The sequence below is a fragment of the Haliotis rubra genome, unplaced genomic scaffold (assembly GCF_003918875.1).
Source record: "Haliotis rubra isolate DU_JTF1 unplaced genomic scaffold, ASM391887v1 Scf523, whole genome shotgun sequence".
NCBI classification, from domain to species: domain Eukaryota; kingdom Metazoa; phylum Mollusca; class Gastropoda; order Lepetellida; family Haliotidae; genus Haliotis; species Haliotis rubra.
Window position 1 is genome coordinate 366,528 of NW_025767217.1, and position 26,902 is coordinate 393,429.

The 26,902-nt window shown below is 40.8% G+C and overlaps 1 protein-coding gene across 1 annotated transcript; it reads right to left on the reverse strand.

Annotated features, from left to right (window-relative positions):
- Positions 1 to 1,402: 1,402 nt before the first annotated feature.
- Positions 1,403 to 26,474, reverse strand: LOC124252766 (zinc finger protein 236-like). The gene is given in 4 exon segments (XM_046686423.1): positions 1,403 to 1,767; positions 10,738 to 10,767; positions 11,773 to 17,773; positions 26,325 to 26,474. Coding segments are annotated over 3 exon segments (6,297 nt in total). The 5' UTR covers positions 17,719 to 17,773; positions 26,325 to 26,474; the 3' UTR covers positions 1,403 to 1,446.
- Between the last annotated feature and the right edge of the window lie 428 nt (positions 26,475 to 26,902).

Consider the following 26,902-nt stretch of genomic DNA (forward strand, 5'->3'; position numbering starts at 1 on the left):
TGGATTCTTTTACCTACATATATGTTGTCCTACAAATAGCATTCAAGATTGCCATGGAAACAATACATGCTTTATAACTTCATTTCCAGCCTTCAAGAACAAAATTAAACATGAACAGTTCTGTAGTTGAATAGTATAAATAAGGAACAATGTATTCCATGCAAGATAAATCGTTTCTGTTCAAATCAATATCCACAACCAACAAGCCAGTGGTCTGAGTTGAAACTGATTTGACAATATAAGGTATTATTATCCACATGGTGAAACATTACCAGTGTCATATATATCATATGCGCACATATCACTTTTGCCTAGCAACCATTATTTCTGTATTTCGACGTCTGTGACGTCATCAAACAATTGAACGTGATGTCAATGAAGAGGGCCGACACACTTGCTTACTGTGTTTTACTGCACATATGTACATGAATAAAATGGCTAATAAGAAATTATTACACTAGAGCAAGTGTGTCACATGACAAATACTGTGATACTTACTCCTTTTGTAGCGCCTTGAGCGAGCATTGAATGCACGGATATAGGCGCGGTTACAAATACCCACTATCATTATTTTATTTTTTTTATTATTAAATACGAACCTTGTGCACTCGTCACACTCGTTTTGTACAAGTCATATGACACACTTGCTCATGTAATAATCTCTATATATCACCTGTATGATGATTGTAGGAGGAAAGCGTGATGTACACCGATCATGTTTATCATGGTGCTGATAAATGAAGGTTCATAATAAGTGCAGATCCTAGCAAAGCTAAGGGACACAACTCCACAGAGCATACAACTATTTGGCTGCCATGCCCCTGAGTAAGTAATGTGAAATGGTGTTCTATAGAAATAAGGTCAGGCGATACCAAGAATGGTTATCACTTCGCCCTGATCTGAAATATCAGCATTCAGTCCCATGTTGTAGCATCAAAAAGTCATCTTGATGTTAGTTTAAATATCAGACAATATTAATATTAAGAACATTTTTCGCACAGCTCATTCTCGCATTGATTTGGTACACACAAGACACGTACAATATTCATATTACATGGCACAAATAAATAGTTTTACAAGCACTTGAAATTCTGAAACTGTCCATCTAACATATGTTCTCTCTCGGGGTATGACTTCCGTATTTACATATGAAGTTAGTTGTCAGGTAGTCACAATACTGAAAAAGGTCCCACCCTTGTCAACTTTCCAATGCACAACATACTTAATATCCACTCCAAGCTCATTCCTCACGCAGTAAAATTCATCATACTGACTAAAATAAATACACACTATTTTCCTAAAAACTACCATGCAGACATCCTTGCTCTGAAACTGTACAAACATTACACATGGATTTACCACACCTGCCCTTTAAACAGATTTGAGGTATGTGACAATCACATCAGTTTTGCATGTTTATTTGGAATTCTGATAGTATCATCTCCATCACGACACATCGGCTGCAAGATGGACGACCGTTTCCATGGGCTCCTCATCATCTTCAGCGTCAGCATCTACCTTCTCCTTGACCTTCTCGTCCAAGACATCTTCTCGGGGCAGTTCCATCTCCTCCTCCTCCTCCTCCTCAACCTCCTCGGGCTCATCCTTTATCTCTTCCACAGTGACCTCAATGATCTCTGCATCCTCAGGTTTGGTCTCAGTCTCTGTGGAATCTGACGCCTCCTCGCTTGCAGAGTTTGAAGGTTCTTTGGATTTTTCTTCGGGTTCTTCTTGGAGTGTAGGCTTTTCGTTTGGTGCTGCTTGAACCTGTAATTTAGGAATGGGAATTTAAAACCGGAATATCATCATACACTTATGTGTAAGCTATCAAAATGTCAATCCCATTTTATATGTCCCACATTCATCTACAAAAACCTTAGCCTCAGAGTCCTTAACAAAATGACAGTCTTCAAAATTCATGCTCGTCTGCTAGCCCGGGACTACTATAGTGTCCTGCAGACAAGCAAAAATCCAATGATGCTTGACCTCTCTCCCAGTTTCATATGATGAATAAAATTCTGAAAAAGGCCTTAATGTGGCAATTATGCATCAAACAGGAACTGAATAGAATGTGCCGAAATGTAAAGATAGCAGATATTCGTGAATAGTGTTTTATGCCACATTCAGCAATATCCCAGGTATTTCACAGCAGCTGCTGACTAGGTAAGTGTGAATGGTCTTATGTCACTTTTTGCAATTTTCCAGCAATGCCATGGCGGTGGTTCAGTGAGGCTTCACCCATGACAAGAATCTAACACAGACCTTCAGTTTGACAAGTGAACCCTTTAACCATGACGTTACCCCTATGCACCAAATAGCCTCAGATTATAGGTCATCCCCAAATCACCGGATCCTGCACTGGCTAAGAGATGTGCTCAAGGCATTGCGAGACCTAGACTAACAACTAGTCTCGGAAATAAACATATTTTACAGATAAAAAGGCTCATAGTGAAAAAAAACCCAAAATATAATAAAAAGGAGCCCTGAGACTTTCTTCATTTTCAGAAGCTGTGGAAATCTATACTTGCCACATTTTCTATACTTGCGTGGGATTTCTTGGATATATTTGCTTCAGGGTCTGTATGACAGACTATGCTAGGCCTTGCAATATACTACATGACTATAGACTCAAACACATCAAAACAATGAGAACCTGTGGTTCATGTGAGCTAAACTTTGAATACATTAAGGCATAAGTTTAGTATTTCAATAGACATGTTCTATACATCTACTAAACTTGCAAAACAGAAACTTTTGTGATCTTTTGTAGATGAAACAAAATATCACGAACATAATGAAAACATGCTGTCAACAACATACACTGACATCCTCCTGTAACAGACTATCATGCGAAATGAAACTAAATAAAACGACCAAAATACCATGCAAAAAACCACGGAACTCATCTCTACATGTTGTTCAACAACCAAATAAACAAAAATGACCTGCTCAAAACCATGTACCAGTAATCCCAGTACATTTAAAAACAAAAACAGAAAAAATATCTCCAAATATTTTAATGCTACAACTATTGAAATTACTGGACACCGAAGTGAATGAGGGTATGCACATACTGTACAAAATGTTCTATTCTCCTGACAACATTGATGAAACCACATACCTGAGTTCTTACCAAGGCAAGTGGAAATAGCACAGACCTGTATACAAATGGGAACCATTTTATATGCTTGTTTGTTGTTGATGCCTCACCAGCATTATTCCAGCTATATTATGGCAACATCTTGTAAAGTATAGTGAGTGAACGAGTATGGTTTTATGCTACTTTTAGGGGCAGTGGGGTAGCCTGGTGGTTAAAGCGTTCGATCGTCACGCCGATGACCTGGGTTCGATTCCCAACATGGGTTCAATGTGTGAAGCCCATTTCTGGTGTCCCCCGCCGTGATATTGCTGGAATATTGCTAAAAGCGGCGTCAAACCAAACTCACTCACTCATTATGCTACTGTTAGCAATATCCAGCAATGTCATGGCGGGGACACCAGAAATGGGCTTCACACATTGTACCCATGTGGGAATGACTAGCCAACGCTTTAACCACTAGGCTACCCCACTGCTCCTCTTGCAAATTAAGTCTGGACAAGACGATCCAGTGATTAATGTTAATGCCACACTCAGCGTATTCCAGCTATATTACGGCAGCCTGTTATAAATCAAAATCCAGACCAAACAATCAAGTGATTGATATTGTATACAAGGACACTTTATAGGCAAATGTTAGCTAGCTTAAAATTTCTATTAAAATTTCACAACTATGGCAACTGACGTAACATCATAACAATGTTTCTAATGAATACCATGGAAAATGCAATACCACCATACCAGAGGTAAGGAGGTGAGGTGAAATTGGGTTTAACGTCGTGCTTGAGAATATTTCGCTCATATGACGACGTGCATGCATGTGTATGTGTATGTGCGGCTGATTGTACTAGCCCAGACGTAATCTGGTTTTATAGTGCTTGCCCACTGAGATACCATGCCGCAGTGAAGCATGAATACCCCACTCAGACACATTATACTGACTCCGAGCCGACCAGTCCTTATTGTACCCATTAATGCCGAGCGCCAGACAGGGACCAACAATTACCAAATTTTAACGTCTTTTGGTATGATGCGGTCGGGGATTGAACCTGCGACCTTCCACTCTCCGGGCAGACGCTCTAACCACTACACCACGGAGGCGTTCACCAGAGGTAAGGAAAGTACAAGTCAATGGATGCTTGATGTTTGTAATTAAACATAAATTATGGTATGGACATTTTATGCATTAAGAGTGACTTAGTGAATTTGTTTGTGAGTTTGGACCAAGGATGCTTTGAAGAGTATTCCAGATCTAGGTATGTCATAGAATGCATGTTGTCATGGCAACAAAATCATACTCTTAACCTACCAAGAGACATATTGCATGACCACGTAACACTATTGACGTTCTCTCATTACAGCTAAATGGCAGGCATGAAATGACAACATGTAATTTGCCTGATGAGGATCACATGAACTGAGCAATGGAAAGATCAAATCAATAAATTATTAGTGAAGCTCTTGCCATTGTTCAGTGCACACATTAAAATCAAATCCAAAACAGCTATTTTCACTTAAGATGAAAGTCCCTGAGTGGTTCCATAAGTGAAAGAATAAATAAATAAAATCATGATGAAAAATCATTAAACATGAATATTTAATCTTCCACTTTATGTATTTAATTGAATTCCACAACGGGAATGAACACAATCTAAGACTGAAAAGTCAGTTCAGAAAATTAGACAAAAACACAGAAACAGGTACTTTTAATGCTAACCTTGCATAAGAGTGAGTGAGTGAGTTGAGTTTTACCCCACACTCAGCAATATTCCAGCTATATGGCAGCAGTCTGTAAATAATCAAGTCCGGACCAGACAATCCAGAGATCAACGGCATGAGCCTTCGATCTTCGCAATTTGGAATCAATGACATTCGTCAACCAAGTCAGCGAGCCTGACCATCCGATCCCGTTAGTCGCCTCTTACGACAAACATGGGTTACTGAAGATCAATATTCTAACCGGGACCTTCACGGGTAAAACATATAAAGAACAAAGTCTAGGCGACATGATCGACAGCATGAACATGTATCCTGGGTTTAACACATGTGACACATCGTAGTCACCTGTTCAACAAAGTGATCTTGCGCTTCATCTATCCTTTAATAACAAAAGCAATAAAACTGTGTCATAATCATAAGAAATTCACTGATTCACAAAAGCGATTGTATGGTTCCAGAATGCTGACAAGCATTTGTTTATGAATCACTATCAAGTAGTGACTATGATACTTGGTGTTTCACGGACCCAGCTTGATGGTTTACATCATCATGACAGCTAGAATACTGCTGACTAAAGTGTTCAGTAACTTACACTCACTCGCCTATAGAATCACACACTCACTGACTCCCACACCCATTGACTAACTCACCCATAGGCTCACACACTTTCATTCACACTTACCCATAGACTTATGCTCTCACCCATCCGCTCACTCGTCCACTCACTCATCCATCCACTCACCCATCGATCCATCCACTCACTCACCCACCCGCCATCCATCCACTCACTCACCCACCCATCCACTCACAGACCCATCCATCAATCCACTCACTCACCCACCCACCCACTCACTCACTCACCCACCCATCCATTCACCCATCCATCCATTCACCCATCCATCCATCCATCCACTCACCCACCCATCCATTCATCCACTCACCCGACCATCCATTCATCCACTCACCCGACCATCCATTCATCCACTCACCCACCCATCCACTCACCCACCCATAGGCTCACATGCTCACCCATCTAGTCACCTATCCACTCGCTCGCCAATCCAATCACTTACCCAAACATCCACTTGCTCACCCATCCATCCACTCACTCATCCACCCACCCACCCAAACATATCCACTCACCCATCCCCCCACCCACCCAAACATATCCATTCACCCATCCACTCACTGACCCAAACACATCCACTCACCCACCCACCTGAACATATCCACTCACCCATCCACTCACTTTAAAGTTTCCTCAAGGAAGGGTCACTCTTCCAAGATCTACGTCTCGCACTTTGACCTCAGTGTCAGTGACATGAACAAGATTAATATATTCAGTTTCCATGCTTGAACTTCATGCCATGCTGTGAATAACTGTGAAATTCTGTTATGGCTACATTCCAAGGCTTGTCCAGAAGTTGGTGAACATGTGTGGTTGATAACAGTCCACAGCACTATTGTCACCACACATAGATTACATTTGACGAATACCCCCGATATATTATTCAGTGTAGACTCATGTCACATTGTGATATTGTTTAGAAATATGAAGAAGATGTGCAAATGAGGACTGATGGAAGACTTCTCCGACCTTTTTGACCTTGGGGAAGACTGATGAAATGTCCGATCTTTTTGATACAGAAACATCGCACTCACAAAATAAAACAGGTTTTTATCTCTAAATTTATCAGTATTGTACTTCCCAACTTCTCACATGCCAATCAGAGAAGTCAGTATCTTTTGGATTTTAGTCATGTCTGACTGCAGAGTTTCTGTTATCTGGTATATACCAGACCAGTACAAAGTTAGAATATCCGGTAATTTCAAAGCGCTGTTGGTCATCGTGTCTGGCAAATTTTAAAATAATTTTTTTAATTACCTCTGTCAATTATATTTCTCCTTGAAAAAGATTACATTTTCACAATGACATCGAGGTGTTGTCAAATAAAAAATAGCAGTTTTGGAAAACCTCAGGCTAAAAATAGCAGTATCGATGCATTGCGATACCCTCTACATTTCTGTGCACAATGAAAAGCGTGATCACTTGACCAGTAAAATTTACAAATGACCGGTATTTGAAATGCCAGTGGAAACACTGGACTATCAGAAGCCACTCTGACATGTTTCTGACCTAACTAGCCAACAGTGTTCATTCCAGCCTTTCCAAAAAGTGAGGCCATGACCCACCAGCCCTCAGTTATGTGGGTCACTTAGAAAAAATTGGTCCTACCAAACTGCATTCTCGATAATCTCCAGGGTATAGTTACGATAAATCTCCACTAGTACCCTGAATGCATCTATGGCTCACCCCGATAATTATATCACCTCCCTTTGCTGGCTCTGCATTCTCACAGTAGCCAATCAGCTAAGCCGCCGTTACAACTGAGCTTGCCAGTGTCAACAAAGACAGCGGTCGCAGCCTTGAGGGTTTGTGCACAGTGCGACTCAGATTTGGGGGGAAATCATACAGACAAATTGACAGGTCTGAAACCTTAAAAAATATATGTAAGAACTCTTTCTACGTCTTTCAGAGTACCTCTGCAACAATTATGTTGCCAAGTTTAATCGGTTAAATGAAAGAAGCGAAAGTGAGCTGTGATTAGTACGCTCAACTTCCCAGCGTAGACACCTGATTGGATGAAAAGCGAGCCAAGGGAGGTAATAAAATCATGGGGCTGAGCCATAGATGCATCCAGGGTATAGTGGAGAGGTATCGGAACGTATACCCTGGAGATTTATCAGAGGAGGGTCAAACTGTTGTGACATGTCAGCCATACAATTGTAATTACCAGTATGAGTTAGGGAGTGAGTGAGTATGGTTTTACGCTGCTTTTAGCAATATTCCAGCAATAACACGGCGGGGGACACCAGAAATGGGCTTCACACATTGTACCCATGGGGGGAATCGAACCCGGGTCTTCGGCGTGACGAGCGAACGCTTTAACACCGCCCCCAATTACCAGTATGAGTTCCCTTACTTTTTTATAACTTTCAATCAAGTCAAGTGTATTGTTGGTTTTTTCCAAGCCCTACTTAGATTGGAGTTTTCCTTGCTTGCGTTTCATATTTACATTAACGGTTGCGCGGACATGACCCTCTTGTACCTGAACAGGGCACCATGTTAAATGTTAGTGCATGAATGACTCAACAGCACAGCCTGGAATGAACACTGACCCATGGTATTACATCATCAGTCAAATGATTCACCTTCCTCAGCCACTTAACTCCAACTCACTCCAACTACCCTACAGAGGACAGTCCTCTGCGTGACGCTGCAATTCAGCTGCATCTTGTTCCACATCTAACACACATCAAACACTTTAATTCTGAGCCTGTTTATAATCTAATCAATAAAACAACCCTATTGTATCCCATTACCCATCCAGGCCACAGGTTTTCACTGGATCACGGAGTGTCTTTCCAAGCAATAGGTTATTGTTAAGTTCAGGGGCGGTGGGGTAGCCTAGTGGTTAAAGCATTCACTCGTCACGCCGAAAACCCGGGTTCGATTCCCCACATGGGCACAATGTGTGAAGCCCATTTGTGGTGTCCCCCGCCGTGATATTGCTGGAATATTGCTAAAAGCGGCGTAAAACCAAACTCACTCACTCACTGTTAAGTTCAAATGTGAAGGGGCTTCAAAAGATCCTGCATTAAGATGCCACAATGTTACAGGACAAATCCCCATTTGTAAAGGGTCTAATGTTTCTGAGTATGAGCAAAGATGACGTCTGTAACATTCTATATGTCCCATGAGAAGAGCTTCAGATAGCAGGGTTTGAAATACCCCATATATTAGTGTGCCATGGCACGGTAAATATTGAAATGACACAGCTGAAAAATGTTCTCGGGTGCCCTTTTGACATGCCTAATTTTCTGGAGACATAGCTCACATTTAGTCATTTAATCCTCCAAACAATTATTTTTTACCAAACTGAATAATACCATACATATTTGAATGCTCATAAACTCATTTCTTTATTTAACAATAAATTTCAAATGATTATCATCATTGTCATTTATTCTAAAAACATGTGGGCATACTTGATTTCTGAAAGGCACACCTAAAATATTTGTCTGGTGCCCTAAGGCACACTTAGAAAAAAAAGTATTTCTATCCCTGGATAGCCATTTTTTTATCCTTGGAACCCCGAAATTATTACAGTCCCATGTACTTAAAATAGGCAAACCCAGGTCATCTTTGGATTTACTGAGGAGCTACAACTAGTGCACTATGTTCCATATTCATCAACTTAGGGCAGGTTTCAAACAGTGAGTAAACGCTGCAGTCCGCAAAAATACAAGCCAAGTAGCCTTCAAATGGATAATTAGTTTAGTCTGGCTCTAACATAGACATGTCAAAGTGAAAACAAACCTATGTAAGTTCTTTACTTAACAATGAATAAAAATGATAACCTGACATTTTATGGGTGAGAGTCGTCACTATCGCGTAGGTTGCCATTGAGCAGATGGCCAAAATAGAAATAAATCATTTACTTCACAGGGATTTATCTAATCAGAAGCTGACAATCAGACCAAAGTCTTGAGCAAATGTCAGTAATTAGTACAAAATTGTAATTTATTCATTCCTGATTCATGTTAATGTAGTCGTTGGTTTGTCGTTTAACGCCACACTCTGCAATATTCCAGCTATATGGCGGCAGTCTGTAAATAATCAAGTCTGGACCAGAAAATCCAGTGATTGATAGCATGAGCATCGATCTACACAATTGGTCTTACACCCAATCCCGTTGGTCGCCTCTTACGACACACATGGATTGTTGAAGACCAGGGTGCTGTTGTTCAAAACAACCTTAGCGCGCTAAGGCTACCTTAAGTCAGTGCTAAAGGTTAGTGGTGATCCGATTAATTGAGTTATCGAAGATTGGTCGCAATGACAAAACAACCAAGCAATCGATCATGTTTTCTCATAATCGAACACAAACAATTTTGGAACACTTGTTTGCAATAACAATATTTTTCAAAAGGTTGATTTTGTCTCGACATTGCATAAGCACTACAAGCTCGTTTCAAGTCATGATTAAGTTTATCTTAACAACTCCAGGAAATGTATGTTCCTAACACACTAGTCATCCTTTAAAGATGTGAAATTTGCAAATGCATTTTGTGCAATTTGTGAAAAACCCGAGAGAACTACATGTTTTTTCTTTATTTTTTGTGCATTAACAAACATAACCAGGAACATTTGATAATTGACGCTAACCAATTATTTTCGATGATTGATCGGTTGTAATGAACCAATCATCATTTATGAGATTTACACCAATTCCCAACACTACTAAAGGTATCAGGATAACTGCCCCCGAGAACTGCCCCCCATCCATTTTGTTCAGTATCCTTGATGTATCTGTTTCATACATCTATTGGCCAATGAACTGAGAAGAGACACATTTTCATTAGTTTTCCTTAGAATAATTTGCAGGGTATGGTAAAAGTCGGCCAACATTGAAAATCCCTACTCTTTAAAGCTTTCAACCAAACATATGCTACACAACACTATCAGTGTCAATAATATCAATATGACCACTCAGATGTATCACAATATATTGATTAATAATGAAATTAGCTTTCTTGAATGTACACGCAAATATTACACGTTGACTTGACATTAATCAATTTAATGCTTAACATGAAATAGGCTGGTTTTGTAAATTATTTTAAATATTTTCTGCTTTCTCATTCTTCATTGTAACCATCATCTTACAGTAAACGTTTCTGTGGCAGGGAAATAAGAATTGATTATAGACATTTATAAATTCATAATTTTGTAGCCATACAGCATCACTGTTGCATCAGCATTCATAAATACATATCGATCAATATTGCGATATACGATGACAAATAAACTACACTATCCACTAAACAAGGTTGTATCACATCCATGCACAGCTTACCTTAATATCAAGAGGATATGTCACATATTTCTATAATGAGGAAAAACAGCAGAATGTTAGTGAAGGTTTAAGCAGTTGTGTGGGGAACAGTGCTGGGTTGTGATTGAGGTTAGACGAGGAAGAACTATTAAAAAAGAGAACGATGTGACAGTTAGAATTGATTCAAGTTGATATACACTCAAGGCCTTTTGCAAGGGACTTTAGAATTCAACTCTAATTTGAGACAATGTTATTTTTAATGACTTGCTCTAAACAATATTTACACGTAGAAATTACAAATTTGTAAATTGTTTTCCCTTTATCCATAAATACATAGTATTTTTTTATGTTCATCCTTCAATATGAATTTCTGCCGCAAGATCACTCAATTGTGTTAGTGGGAGTGAAAACAATTGATGGAATAACCACAAACAAACAAATATGTCACTCAAACCTGAACAAAGCTTCAATCTTTGATCAATTACCTGATTTCTGTAACTTTAAGAAACAGATGAGACATATATTACATACTGTCATTAAAAAGTGACCACAGAAAGCATGAATGTAATAACTTTGCATTGTTATTGGTTCTTCCATCAGTTATTCACACCCCCTTAATTTATCAACCAAATGGAAGAAGTTCAAGGTATGAAAACTATATGAAATGAATCTACAAATATTGGATGAAAAAAAACACATTAAATTTTGTAAAGAAGTTGAAATGCTATCTAGTCATGTCTGCAAAATGTATTATTGAAAAAACATTGTCTCAGAATGTCGACAGGCTTATTCAACCTTGAATTGCAGATGATCTTGATGGCTGACATGTAAGTGCTGAATATCCTCTATACCAGCTGTGACAAGCTGCCTTGAAATAGGCAGTATCCACCATGAATAAATGAATAACAAAGTGAGATGTTGAAATAAATGAAAATGATATAATACCTTTGTGGTGATTTCCGCAAAATCATACCCTGAAAATTTTGAACACAAAACTCTTGAAATAAAAGATAGGATAGATTACTCGAGTTATAGGATTTTCAAAATGATTCTCACCTCGAAGTGGTTTCCAATCAAGTGTTGCATTTCATGTCGGACCAGCGTCTCTGAGGCAGTGAACTCGCGGTCACAGTACTGACAGATGTATGGGTTCGGGGGATCTTTGGCTGAAGAAGGACCAGGAGTTGGTTCAACTGGGACCACAACTTCGGACTCCTCTTTGCTGGTACTGGGCTGCGGCTCGTCCACTTTCATCTCCACATCTGTTTCCCTCTCTTCTGAAGCTGCTGCCTCCGGAGGTGGAGGATCAGGCTCTGTGTCTTCCATCTTCGGCACGGTTTTCTTCTCTTCGGGTTCAGCCTTGTCCTCTTTGGGCTGTGCAACTATCTCCTGTGTCCCGTTGTGGAACTTTTACGCTACCTCAATGGCCTCTGAAATGTCAGGCTCTTTGCACTCCTGGGCTCTATCTGTTTGTCCATTCTGAGCCAGCCAGTCAGAGAGCTCCGGCAAAGGACAGAAGTGGACACGGATGTGCTGCGTAAGGAGATACTGCTTTGAAACACTGTAATCACAGTACGGACAGGCAAGATCGCTGCGGACCATGTGGAATTTCAGATGAGCAATGAGGTGATCTCTTCGAACATTTGCATATGGACATCGATCACATCTGTACAACTTCTTGGGTTCAAACTCAGCTTCTGGTGGAGCATTTTCATACAGATCAAGATGATCGTGAATAACACTGATTGTGATTGGCTCCTTGGTGTCTATAGGAGGGAGGGCACTTGCTAGAGCAACATCTGCCGGTACATGTGCTAGATGTTGTAAGTTTGTCAACGATTGAGCTGCAAGTAAGTTCTGGTTCGGCATCATGTGCAACTTGCGATGCTGTGCCAGGAGATTGTTTGAAGGAACACTGTAATCGCAGAAGTCACACGTGAAGCGTTGTTTGCTTCCATGCAGTTCTGAATGACGTCCGAAGTGAGACCGTTTCGCACTTGCATAGGGGCACTTCTCACAACAATACTTCTTGAACCTGGCTATTTCTAAGAGAGTATCAACTTTATGCTCCTGCATGATTTCAGTTGTATCTGAACTCCGATCATCATCATCATAAACTCCAAGGCCTTCTTGCTTGGCATGATCAGCTACCAGATTGTCATTGAAGTCGGGAACATAGTGCTGCTGATGCACCTTCAGGTGATGGGAGAGGAGTCCCTTAGCTCCGACATAGTAGTCACAGTGAGGACACTTCATGAGCGGGTGGTCACTCTTCCTGGCACCATGCATCATCTCATGGAGCTTCACATTCCTGTTCCGGATATTTGTGTACGGACAAAACTGACATCGGTGTAGTTTCTTGTATGCACCATTCTTCATTACATAGCCAGGACGAGTGCCCACAGAGCACTGCGTGGCAATCTTCATGGGTGACACTGATGGGCTTGTGGACAAACTTGCAGTGATCTTCGAACCAATCAGACGCTGTTTCAAGGAAGCTACTTCGACAGCATCAAACAGAATACTTGCATCAGACATTTCTGATTTACATGGTGAGGCTTGAAGAAGAGTCAACGGAGGAGGAAGCATCACCTCTTGTTCATATTCCTCGTGTATCTTCATGTGCTGCTTGAGAAGTCGACGATGAGTCACCCAGTAATCACAATGCTCACATTTGAACTCAGCTGTTGGCTTCGGTCTGTGAAACTGTTTGTGATACAACATGTCATTCTTACTGTTACTCTGGTAGGGGCACTGTGGACATTTATGCTTCTTCGGGGTAACAGCAACGGATGGACTTGCATTCTTCTTCTTAGGGGTGACATTTGGTGATTTCTGTCCTTTGGGCCAGCTCTTCCTGTTGGTGTGCAGCCTCATATGTTGGTGGAGCAGCCTTGGGGCGCACACATAGTAGGGGCAGTATTTGCATTTGTACTTGTTGACAGCTTGAGGCTGATGGTAGGTCATGTGGAAATTCAACAGTCCTCGTTTTGTGGCTTTGTAGGGGCAGATGCTGCACATGTACTTCTTTCCCCTTTCATTGGGCGACTCCTCCTTCATCTGATCCTCCAGAGGCTGCAGCTCCTGCTCAGCCGGCACCTCCATCCGTTGCCGCTTTCGAATCTTCAAAACCTGGCTCTTGTCATCAACTCCATGTTTTTCTCGAATGTGACGATAGGCAAGATAGTCCTTAGGAGACTGGAAATTGCAGATTCTGCATAAGTATGAGTCAACATATTGCTCTGTAATGATGGTCTTGCCTTGCTGAACTGGGCTGTTCCCTAAAGCAAAGGCATCTAAGGTGGTCTGGCTGCTGCTTCCTCCAGCAAATCCTTTCCCATATTTAATGAGGATCTTGGTATAGGTGGGATAGTCAGTCTTGCCATGAGTGCATCTCAGATGTCTGTACAAGGCACTTCTGAAGTTGCTTGAGAAAGAACAGAGACAGCATGTGAAGGGCTTCATGTTGTGCTTTTGCATGTGACGGATAATGTGAGACTTGACAGTCGCTTCAAACGGACATTTGCAACATTTCCACACTTTCTTCATATCAGTTCCAGTTTTTTTCTTATACGTTTCTTTTTTCAGGTTCTCAATAGAAGCATCAGAAGCTGCTGGTTCCCTGGAGGTTCTGTCGTAATAATAGCTTGACAAAGTCTCCTTAGCCACTTTATAATCCAAGAGAACAACTTTCGTCTTACTGTGACGATGTCTCCTCTTGATGTGGCGGCCTATGTCAGTTCTCCAGTTAGACCTGTAAGAACAAGACCCACATTTAAACCTCTTGCAACGATCCAAGTCCTCATTCATTCCACTGACCTCAGCGTCTGCTTCAGTTACAGTTTGTTGTACTTGAGCTTCTAATGCTCGGATTTCTCTCATAGGATTTCCTTGTTGAGGTGAACACTCTGCATGGTAGGTTTCTCTTGCAGTCTTCAGGTCCAGCATTATTACATAACCTCCTTCGCCAGAGTGCTTGTCTCGGAGATGCTTTTTCACATCCCATTTCCAGTTGGACCGTCTTGAGCAGACGGAACACTTGAACGGCTTACAGTACCCATGGGTCTTTGGATCACTGTACTTGGTGTTCTCACCATATGCTGTTCCCTTGCCATCGACGGTGTGTTTCCCACTCGAAGACTGATGGTTGTAAGATCCGGTGTCAACCCCAAGGAGAGGAGTGGTGTTTCCTGCATAGACAAACTCTCTGCCATCAGGTACATATATCAGTTTCACCTCTTTGTTTGGATGGATATAGTGGTAATGTTTCTTAATGTCCCCCTTGATTGCACCTCTTTTCCCACACTCGACGCACATGTAGGGTTTGTCCATGTCAGTGTCACCAGAGGGCACTGGCTGACGGAAGGTGTTCTTCTTGCTAGGAGCTCTCAAATCGTGATGTTTATTGCTGGGGGGAGGAGGAGCCATGGACTGTTTCTCTTCTCCCTCAGCCTTAGAAGAAACATATCCATCAGGGTCTCTTTCCTTATCCTTCTCTTTAAGGAATATTATGCTGCCTAGCTGCCCATTGTGGATAGTGCGCAGGTGCTTGCTGACACTCCAGCGGAAATCTGATCGGAATGGACAGAGTGAACATTGATAGGGTTTCTTCATCTTCACTTCACCGGACTGAGCTTCCAGCTTAGCAGCAAGCTGTACATTAAAGTGGTGCTCGCGTCGAACATTTGGCTGAGTGTCAAGGTAGTCCTGTATTGTTGCTTTAGCCTCTTCCAGGGACAGAGTCTGAACGTCAGCATTTGATTCCGGATGATCCTTTTTCATATGCTTGCGGACATCCCATTTCCAGTTGGATCTTCGACCACAGATGGGACATTTGAACTGCTTAAGGTTGAAGTGAGTCGCAATGTGAGCCTTCAGCTTGGATGGGGCATTGGTGACAAAGTCGCAATGGTTACATTTCGATGGAGTTCCATGAATATCTTTCTGAGGAGAGGCACTGGATGTGGTACTCAGGGAGTCGGATTCATGATCATCAATGCTTGTGTTTATCGGTTCAGGAATTACCAAAGAGGTGGAATCATCAGGGTCGATACTTTCAGTCAAATGCAATGATTTGTGAACTCTGGATTTAACAGCCTTCCTTTCCGGTCTCACAATCATGTACTCTTTAATGTTGACATCTTTTGTATCTTTGGGCATCAGGTCAGCATGGTGACGGAAAATGTGACGACCAATGTCTCCCCTCCAGTAGGTCTGGTAATCACACTTACGACACTGGTAGGCCTTTTCTTCCTTATGCATGTGGGAATGCCGCTCCATCTCAGACTTCCATTTTGTGGTGAAGCTGCAAGCTGGACATCTAAATATCTGGGGGGAGGATTTCTTCAGAGGAACAATGGCTACCCTCTGCACTTCAATGTCTTCAGGCTCTCTGTTATGATCCCTCCGGACATGGACGTTTAAATCACCAAGATATTTGTATTTCTTCATGCAGTAGGGACACTTGAATCTTTTCTCTACTGAATGAACAGCCATGTGTCGACGTAAATCTGAAGGCCATTTTGCAATATAGGAGCAAAACTTGCATTTAGCCTTATCCTTCCAAGAACTCTGTGCTTTTGTCCAAGAAGACTCCCCACCAGAACTATCATTTGAATTTTCATTCTCAACTTGGATTGGGTTCTCTTTCATTTCCCGTAAGCTTGTGTTATGCTTAATCTTCATGTGACGACCAAGATCAGAGAGTCGTTTGTAGGACAATCCGCAGAGCTCACAACAATTACGATTTCCAGATCTTTTAGGATAGCCAGGAACACCTTCCGGAGCTCTAGGGTCATATTCCTCGTCATCAACATCCAATGCCTCTTCTTCCTCCTCCATCTCCTCCTCCTCATTCCTGTCTACTGCATCATCATCCAAATCATTATCCTCAGTATTAACAATCTCGCTTCCAAATACTATCGATGCATTCTTCTCTGTCAAAGGATGATGATTGGTCATGTGTCTTTTCAAAGCGCCATCATGGCCAGTGGAATAACTACAAATATCACACTTGTATGGCTTATTTGCCTTATGATTCTCCATATGTCGGTCATAATTTGGTTTAAAGTCTGTCGCATACAAGCACTCGGGACACTGATACTGTGCTGAGGATGCTCCATGGGTAGTCTTGTGTTGGTAAAAGTCATTCTTACTCTTAGTTTTAAAGGGACAGATCCAGCAGCTGAAGGTCTTTGCTCCTGTGTGACAAGCTTTCACGTGCTTCACGGCCTGATGTCGATTCTTTCCACTGTACAGGCAGAGTTTACACTTGAACATGTCAGCTCCTGAGGATGTTTTAATCCGCATGATGTGAGGATAAGCCTTCTGTGGCAACGGTTTCTTCTTGATAGCCTTGCTCTTAGTTGATACCCTTGACAAAGCTTTCCTGAATAGCGATCCAGCTGTTTTTTCTTTACGACTGGACTTGTTGGATTGTGCTGCCTCAAGTTCACCCAAGACGCCTCCTTCCTCAAAACCATGAAGTAGTCGTCCTTCTGCCAGTTTCTCCTTGTGGGCAAACTGAATGTGCCGTCTCACTTTATGTTTGTACTTGGTTGCATATTCGCAAAATTGGCACGGGAATACGTTAATCTTGGCACCATGACTGTCAATTTGGTGATAAAGAAACATCTTCGACTTTGTCGTAGCATAAGTACACTGTGAACATCTGTAGTTTCTGTTGACCAATGGTGGTGGTAGTGAGGTCCCTGCAGAGCTTGGGGACATCGCCACGGCAACCTCTCCAGCATCCTCCTGCTCTTCCTGTCCTCCTTGTTCAATGCCTGTAGCATCTTGCTCTCCCTCAAAAGCATCCATGTCAGCTTCTGTTTTCATGTCCATGTCCCCTGCAATGTTTACTTCAGTGTTGGCTAGAACTGTTTTACGATGTTCGCGAGTACATCGGTTTTTATGGCGGCGGTATATGTACTCATTCTTGGTTGCGAAGTCACATAAGTTACACTTTATCAATGGAAGATTCAAACCCTTGGGTCTTCGCATGGCGGACTGGGAGTAGTCTCCCCTTACTGCATGCAGACACGGAGGGCCACGTCACCTGCAACAAAAGAAGAAATATAAGTTTCCTGACTGGAATCAAAAGACCATTTCATACTAACATGCACATGAATATTATTATCAAATATTTTGCCAAACTCATTTTTTTCAGCTTGGCTTTAGCTCCAAACTCTGGATTAAGATGAAATGCCTTATCTGCTACAGTTTACTGATACACCACAATATCTCGAGAATACACGTAAAACTGACCGTGCCCTAACATAACAGGAACACTGACTGAGTTTGGTTTTACGCCGCTTTTAGCAATATTCCAGCAACATCACGGCGGGGGACACCAGAAATGGTCTTCACACATTGTGCCCATGTGGGGATTTGAACCCGGGTCTTCGGCGTGACGAGCCAACGCTTTAACCATTAGGCTACCCCACCGCCCCCATAACAGGAAAAGCAATAGACACTGACGTATGTGGGATTAAACTTCTGAGTAAAGTACAGATGCACCTAGTCTGTCTCACAGTCACTGAACCACATTATTTTCCCTACTGCCAAGCCCTCTCTGCAGTGCTAAAGCCCTAAATAAAGCAACTCAGATTTCCTCGGGTTCTGAATCTCTGGTCTCCCTTGGGCTCCTTTTCAATTTAAATTGGCTTGTTTGTTACTATCAAACTTATATATATTCAGAGACTTAGCATTAGTCTAAGATTCACCCTCAGAGTCAGGCATCGAGGTGGCTGAGCAGGTTAGGTGGCTGACTTTGAGTGCTGGCAATTAGATGTCCGAGTTTGGGGTGTGGGTTCGAATCCCGGATGGGACTCAACCCAACAAAGTACTAGAATCTGTACTTTACTAAGAATTGAGCGAGTGAGTTTAGTTTTATGCCGCACTCAGCAATATTCCAGCTATATGGCGGCGGTCTGTAAATAATCGAGTCTGGACCAGACAACCCAGTGATCAACAACATGAGCATCAATCTGCACAATTGGGAACCGATGACATGTGTCAACCAAGTCAGTGAGCCTGACCATCCGATCCCGTTAGCCGCCTCTTACGACAAGCATGGGTTACTGAACATCAATATTCTAACCCGGAACTTCACGGGTACTTTACTAAGTGTAATCTCAAATATAACATTGTTACATTTGACCACTTTCTAAATGGCATTATGTATTCCCCTAAATAATGTACAACCTAAAGACCCACTAACACAATGACATTCTTCTATATGGTGACAAGACAAGATTGAAACTGTTTTATCTTTTCTCTGAGATGCAAATGATGAGCCTGCCAAGTCCCACAGGATGCAGCTAATTTAATTATGGCCATCCAGAGAAGCACGCATATCAAAATTCATTGTTCGATGTTCATTACTTAATCAATGCGCTGTTTCAAACAAGAAATGTCCAATCTATAATTAGAATAGGCTTCACAAGTTTTCCATTTGTTGTTGGTTCAGTAGACACTAGGGTTAGGTATTGCCAAAATGTTCGTATTGCGATATACTGCGATATCACGGACCTCTGTCAGGACTCAGATGTGATCATACAAGAGATCAATTGAAAATGTTTCCGAATCGAAGACTTAGCTCTAAAGTTCGGAGTCGAGAAAGAGCGTCTTCAGCGGCGTCCGCCCTTTTGGTTTGTTTATCCCTACAAAAGTGCTAATCTATTTTTTTTATTTATATGATTTAAAAATCAGGCAAATGCAATTAAATGACCAATAGACATCAAAACTATTAATGTACAATAATACAAAGGAAATACAAATGTTATTAGTATTTTCTACTACATCACCAAAATTACCGATCATTGTCGATCATATCGGGTGAACCGGTTCGTGGAAAGTGTACCGCAATATATGGTATTGTGAAGTTCGAATCACAATATACAGGTTAACCGGTATTATCACACACCTAGCAATCACCTTGGACCCACCTATAAGTATTCCTTGGACCCACGCCACCCTCCCATCTTTCGAGAGGGTAATTTGAATGGCTGTTTTTCGCTTGTGCTTTGGATGAGAAATATGTACTTGTCTGCTTCAGGCAAACCCAAAATATTCACCACTGACTAGGGCTGCGCAATATAACCAGATTACCGGTATATTAGGGGTGTCGCGATACGCGAATGTATCGATGCATCGATGCATTCTTACTGACGATACGATACGCAATACATGATTGGGTGTATCGATTCCTATTTTGAAACTTTATCGATTCAATTTTGTTATGCTATATCCATCTCCTTCAAAGTCTTGATAGTAAAATTATACGAGACCGCTCCGATAAATAGATGTAGCAAGCTTTACTTAAAAAATAGGCAGCAGGCGATAAAGTCACATCTCAGAGAGCTACACTGAGGCCTGACAACGTCAACATGTTGATTTTATTGAAGAAAAACCTCAGGAAGTGAAGTGATCAAAGTGATGAATGATTACAATGTGTTGTGAATTATGATCCTGTCAACTGTTGCAGTTCAAAATTCAAATAACTGTTGGTTGATTTTGTCAAATCTGACACTGGAGGCCTGGCTGAAGGCTGAATGTTTCATCATTAGATAGTAAAGATGATTATTTCTTATTAGTTTATTTATCGTCTGTGATAACAGTTTATCATTTGTCACTGTGACAATTGTGACTTGACAGACTTGCTGGGGCAATATATTCAGTTCTAAATTTATGTGCATTTATTCTATACTTGATATGATGTGACATAGGAGAGTACTGAAGAATACCAAAAACAGAACCATTTGGAGATGGTGGTTTTACTACTTTTTAATTTTTTAAAGTTAAGTTGGTTCATGTAAATTGTCATGAACATAAAGCATATTTATTATTTAACAACTACAGTCAAATCCCGATGAGTCGAATCGCTGGGGACCAAGTAATAAATTCGACTTATCCATGTATTCGAGACATAAGTATGTCTATGAGGGTAGAAAAAAGGATGATCCAGTCCTAATTCCTCCGCCTAAGCATTTGTTTATCTAATGATTTCCATATCAGTAATAGGGGCACCTTATCAGTTCCAGTCTGATTAGCACAGACAGTGATTTCCGTAAAATCACGAATCTGCCTTTTGAACTCACCCGTCAATGGCGGAAAGGTGTGTGCCGCGGTGGTTTGCTGATTGGATCAGTTTGCTACACAAATCAACTTCTCCTTGACTGACTTCGGCTTATGTATACAAGATTGCTGTTGTTTGAATCTCATGGGACCAACTTTCCTTTTCGAGTCATCGTGTGTATTTATGAGACGAATTCGTGTAACCGGTATTCAAATGATGACAACTATAACAGGGAATGGTCGGGACCGACAGCTAGTTCGAGTTATGCATAATATTCGAGACACCGGCATTCGACTGTATTTTCCATTGAGTCAATTGACACTATATAACCTGATTGCTGATTGCTTAAGTATTATTTTTCATTTTATGTGTTTTTGTGACACAGTATAAGATCAGTTATATTACTTGTGACTTATTCAAAGTTTATATTTGACAGACTTACTGCCAGTTGCAGGTGCAGATCATTTATTTATTTTTACTTTGAAACTGGAGACAATTGGAAGAGTTATTTCCACAGTTACCAAATTTACCCTGATAAGACTGATACATTTTATTTCATCATGAATCATGATGATAATGATGACAAGCATACCTGACAAGTTGGACATACAAAAGGGAACCTTGGGACTTTGGTTTTATTTTAACTTGAATAAAAGTTTTCTGAGAACATATGCATACTTATTGAGTTATTAGCAAAACTAACATGATTGTTATAAGAATTTATTAGTAAAGTATCTCAGATTTACATCCCTCTTTAAGCAGCTCTCCGGAAAAAAGGCGCAAAAATTATGTATCGCGATACGTATCGTATCGTGACCTTAAAATCGTGATACGTATCGTATTGTGAGATTGGTGTATCGTGACACCCCTACAGTATATACCGGTTCAGACACGAGAACGATACGTATCGTGACACGTTGATCGAAAACCGTTATTTTGACATTCATTCGGAAAACTTTATAACACTCGGAAATCTTTGGATTTTTCCATTTTTCACACCAGAACTCATGCTTGTGTTGTAAAATGGCGACCCCAACAACGAACAATTTATTGTGGTGCCAAATACTAGGGCAAAGGCATCGGTAAGGCAGCATTTTGGGTTGACAAAGTTCACGGTAGATGGAACTATAGATAAGAGGAATGCGGTATGTAAAACATGCAATGGTAAAGTAAATTAAAAGTTTTTATTAAAGTTTAATCAAGAATAGTGATTTTGTTGGGTTTTTGCTTTATAAATCAAGCATTAATTTTTTGCAATATATTGCAATAAATATCACAATATATGCTTTCGCATCGCAATATATCGCAATATGAAAATTCTCTGCACTCCCACCCCTACCACTGACTATACTAAACTATATCAGGGCTACAGATAAGGGGCGTACAGGCGTAATGTACGCCTCAAAATCAATTAAGTACGACACAATATAAGATTTTAAGCGTATCGTGTACGCATATAAATACCTTCGTACGTCTAACATTTAATTTCTGTGCGTATCGTGCAAATGGTAATCTATTTCGGATAAATACTTGTTGTCAAGAGTTTCTTTGCGAAACCCAGACAGTAGGAATCCCTTGCGTTGCCATGCAACGATATGCGTCACTATTTTTCGATTGGCTAAAAACTACACTGTTCCTATTAATATCCAGTTGGACCAGACATTTCGCGCATCACACAGTCGCTCAGTTATTTCTCACGCGTCTTCAAATACGAATACATGGTTGGAAATAGTGATCGATGAATCGTCCAGACAAACCACATCAACTCGCTCACACAAAAACATGTCAGTACTCCTTCAAAATTCTCAGTACACCTCCACTTGCAATATGATGTGTAAGTACACTCACACCCCCAAAAGTTATCTGGAGCCCTGCTATATCAAACATACAGAAAACCTTCAGACAAGAATAAATGTCTGTTTTTTCATAGGGTTGCCTATTTGCTATCAAGGTCAGGATAAGGGGCAACAGCATGAACATCAATCTTCGCACAGGAAATGACAGAAATCCTGATAGTTGCCTCGTATGACAAGCATGGGTTGCTGAAGACCAATTCTAACCCAGATCTTCATCATGGCTAGTTATTCTGTGCGAACCTAAAACTGATTTTTCTTTTTGCCCACTCAGTTCATGTTACAAGTGATTTCAATCAGATATGGTTTTACACCATCTTGGAATATATTACCTTACGTAGTAAATTCTTAAAATGGTGAACATTAAAGCACATTTATTGTTAAAAACATACATGTGTGTGATACTGACTGTGATATGGGTACCTATGGGAGGATACAACAGTGAGTCAGGATGACTTTCATAACAGCCATTTGTCCCAGCAATGCATATTTCTGTACTGTTTCTGATGACCGATGGGTTATCAGGGCACTTGATTTCAATAAATCAAAAGTTGCATTGTAAATCACATGCTTTTATTAGCCCAGTGTATATACATTTTTATTCAAGGCAGGTAACTCCTGTCCTTAGTTGTTTTTGCATACCGCTGAAACAATAATACCGCTAATAGAGTTGTAACAGTACAATTTTGTTCTACAAAACACCTTCAACAAATATTTGTTTGTTTCTACTGCCACTTTCACATACATTCACATACTGTAGACCGGAGCAACAAATACAGATGAATTTCTGCGTCATATACCCATAAAAATTGACAATGGACACAACAAAATTTATTACCGCATCCATATGTGGATGCAGAAAAAGTCCAAATACTTTTTGTAAAAATTACAATCAAGTAACAATAAGTTATCACTGAGTTTGCTACTAGCTGAGTTATGGTAACATTTGCAATTTGATTACTGTAACAATTTAAGTGAGTGAGTGAGTTTAGTTTTACGCCACGCTCAGCAATATTCCAGCTATATGGCGACGGTCTGTAAAGTAATCAAGTCTGGACCAGATAATCCAGCGATCAACAGCATGAGCATCGATCTGCGCAATTGGGAACCGATGACATGTGTCAACCAAGTCAGCGAGCCTGACCACCTGATCCCGTTAGTCGCCTCTTACGACAAGCATGGGTTACTGAAGGCTCATTCTAACCCGGATCTTCACGGGTCGTAACAATTTAAGTGATGATCATGATCCACAATACAATAACAGTATTAATAATAATATTTAAGTGTCTGGGACCCCCATTTTGTTGTCCAGGACCCCTGAAAATTAAGAGTTTGAGTTCAAGGGACCCTCAAATACAGGACTCGAGGTATATCCCTGGGCTTCATTTCATGACATTAGTGGTTTCGGTATCCGCATGTGCAACATTTTTGTCATGTGCATCTCGACAGACTGCATTGAGCACATGAATGTCAAAAACCGCTTCTGATGTGTTTACTCATGTTATGATAAGGGATATTGTGACTGACAAACTTGACATTTTCGAATGATGGCTTGGGTTTAGGATAAAGTTCTCTTTTATAAGTTTAACAATTGTTCAAGTGATATTGATACAACAACAGAAGTCCGAAAACCCATAACATGGATATATCCGTTAACGTAATACATCAGACTGCCTCTACTATGATGTAGAAGAAAACATGGCAGGTGAGAGAGGCGAAGGTCAGTGGTTAGATTCCTGCCACGTCATAAAAAGAAACCTTTAATGAAGGTACTGGTTACCTTGGCATTAAATGAAGAAGGCAAGGACAGATAGTCTGTCATACATATTAAACTCCTAGTTTGCTATCTCAGTGAACCAGGACAACAAGACTGACATTAGTAGTGGTGGGCAAGATGGCTAAGGGGCCATGCTAGTGATCCAGACAGACAGACAGATAATTTATTAACGTCTCACTGCATGTACAATATTTAAAAAATAGACAAAATAACAAATGACCTGTAAAAGCACATGCACCATTCCTTATGGAATTATGAGAGACTAAATCTAAAATATATACAAGCTACTAAAAGTCATAGAAAAAACGTTTGTGCTAAAAAAGAAAATTAAAAAATATGTCTATACACAATTTAACTGCTATACAGCAACCATCGCCTTCTAGATAGACTAAGGCTTTGGCAACACTACTAACAACTTCACAATTTGACATTAAAAAACAAAATTTCTGTTCTTCGGTAAGATTGAAAAATTCACCATAGATAGTACAAATACTGGTAAACAATTCCGATCGCAGGTCATCGTACATCGAACACTTCAGTAAAACATGCACTTCATCTTCAATTCAGTTATCATTGCACAACGGACAGGTGCGTTCTTCCACAGGTAATTTTTCATAACGCCCCGTTTCAAGTCTAATTGGAGCAACCCCACATCTAAATTTGGAAAAAGCGCTTCTATAACATCTTGGCATAAGAATATCAACATATTTTTCAGTAAAATAACCAGTTTTAAAAAGTTTATATGTACGTAATTTACCAGTGGTATTGGATACATACAGCAAGCTTGAGGTGTCGGGGATCAAGCCCACCTGTGACCAGGTGTAAAAACCTTACGAGTCTTTGTGTGCACACTCTTTCAGTGTTGTCACAACCCCTAGTGTACAGTACACAACCCTGTGCACTTAAAAGAACCCACGAATCCGTTGATATACAACCATATGGTGGCCACATGAATACATGCAAACACCTAGTTGAGGGTACAGCAACGTGCAGTAAACTTGGACAAAGTACTGTAACTATGTGTCCCAGTCCACCCAGCTGTGAATGGGTACCATGTAAGGATGGGAAAGCCGCAATAACTCAGTGTGCCTAATGTCTGCAAGAGTTGTATACTGCCCAGGGAGTTGAGATTGATAATACGATGTGCCCTTGAGATTGACATCCAATGACAGAGAAAAAATACCAGCGCCTTGAGCATGTACTAGTTGCGTGGATATGTGCGCTATGTAAATAGCCTATAATAATAGCAGTATTAGCTGAACAGACACATGCATTCACTTCACTAAATATGTGCAGTTATTTTCAACACGCCATGAAACCCCACTTCCATAAATGTACCCTTAGACAATGACAGGACTCCCATATACCAAGATTGTTAGGCTGTTGACTGTCAAGAAAGAAATCCACTTGACAAGGAAGAAAATATAGACATATATATATTTGATGAGAGAAAAAATTGTTTAGCGTTTCACTATAACAGAACACTTCTTGGTAAATGATAATAGTAGCACCATACTTCCGACACTGTGAAAATGTAGCCATCTGGCTTACAGCCAATGTCCCACTTCGGTTTCAGTGATAACTCCAGGCTCGGCTAGTAAAACTCACTGCTTTTAGCTTGGCACTCGTGCATAGTTGCACTCGCTATCCGCATCAATTGCTAGCTCGACGGAAGAAAATCAGCACCCCACAAAGCATTGAAACACACATAACAACGTTTCAGGAGATATCTGAGCAAGTTTGAGACCGTGCCGTGTTTGGGGCGGGTCTGTATACACGTGGGGCTGAACAATGGTTGAACACGGAACTTGCCATCGGAGGCCATCTTGGTAGCTCGCGAAGAAACACCCAGTTGCCAACCGATCGAAAGAAACAAGCGATTTCTCTAAAATCAACTCACCAAGTAGATTAAAACTTCACATAGACCGGCAATGAACCTTGCTGAGTATGTCTGTATGGTTAGATTTGCTGACAAAGCGCTGTTTGCTTCGCGACGGGCGTCTACATTCAACCGTAGGCACCGCAAATCGCAAGCAGACACTTCTGGGCTGTGCGCTGGAAAGGGGTCAATTGAGCCTGCTACATATTCATGAGCTCGCGGCGATTTGCGGAAAGCGTCTGTCGCATGTGTTCTGTGGGACTATAGGTTTCCTGGCGGAAGAGGGGTTTTGGGACAGAAAGAATCCCGACCAACAATTCATCGATTATAATCTTTTATTACCATAGAGCTGGCCTGAATTTGCTGCAAAAGTTTATTTTGTAACAATTTTTATATTTTGGCGAAATATATTATCTAATCTTTTAGAGATTGGACCGTCAGGACCATTGGCAAGTGTTACGAAGAGAACGTTTGACACAAAGAGATTGTGATAGCAGCGGCATATATTGTGCCCACTGACCAATATAATGAAAGCGGAACTCCCCAAGGTTATGCTGTACGTATCATTTGTGACGTATGTCCAGTATCTGAAACACCTG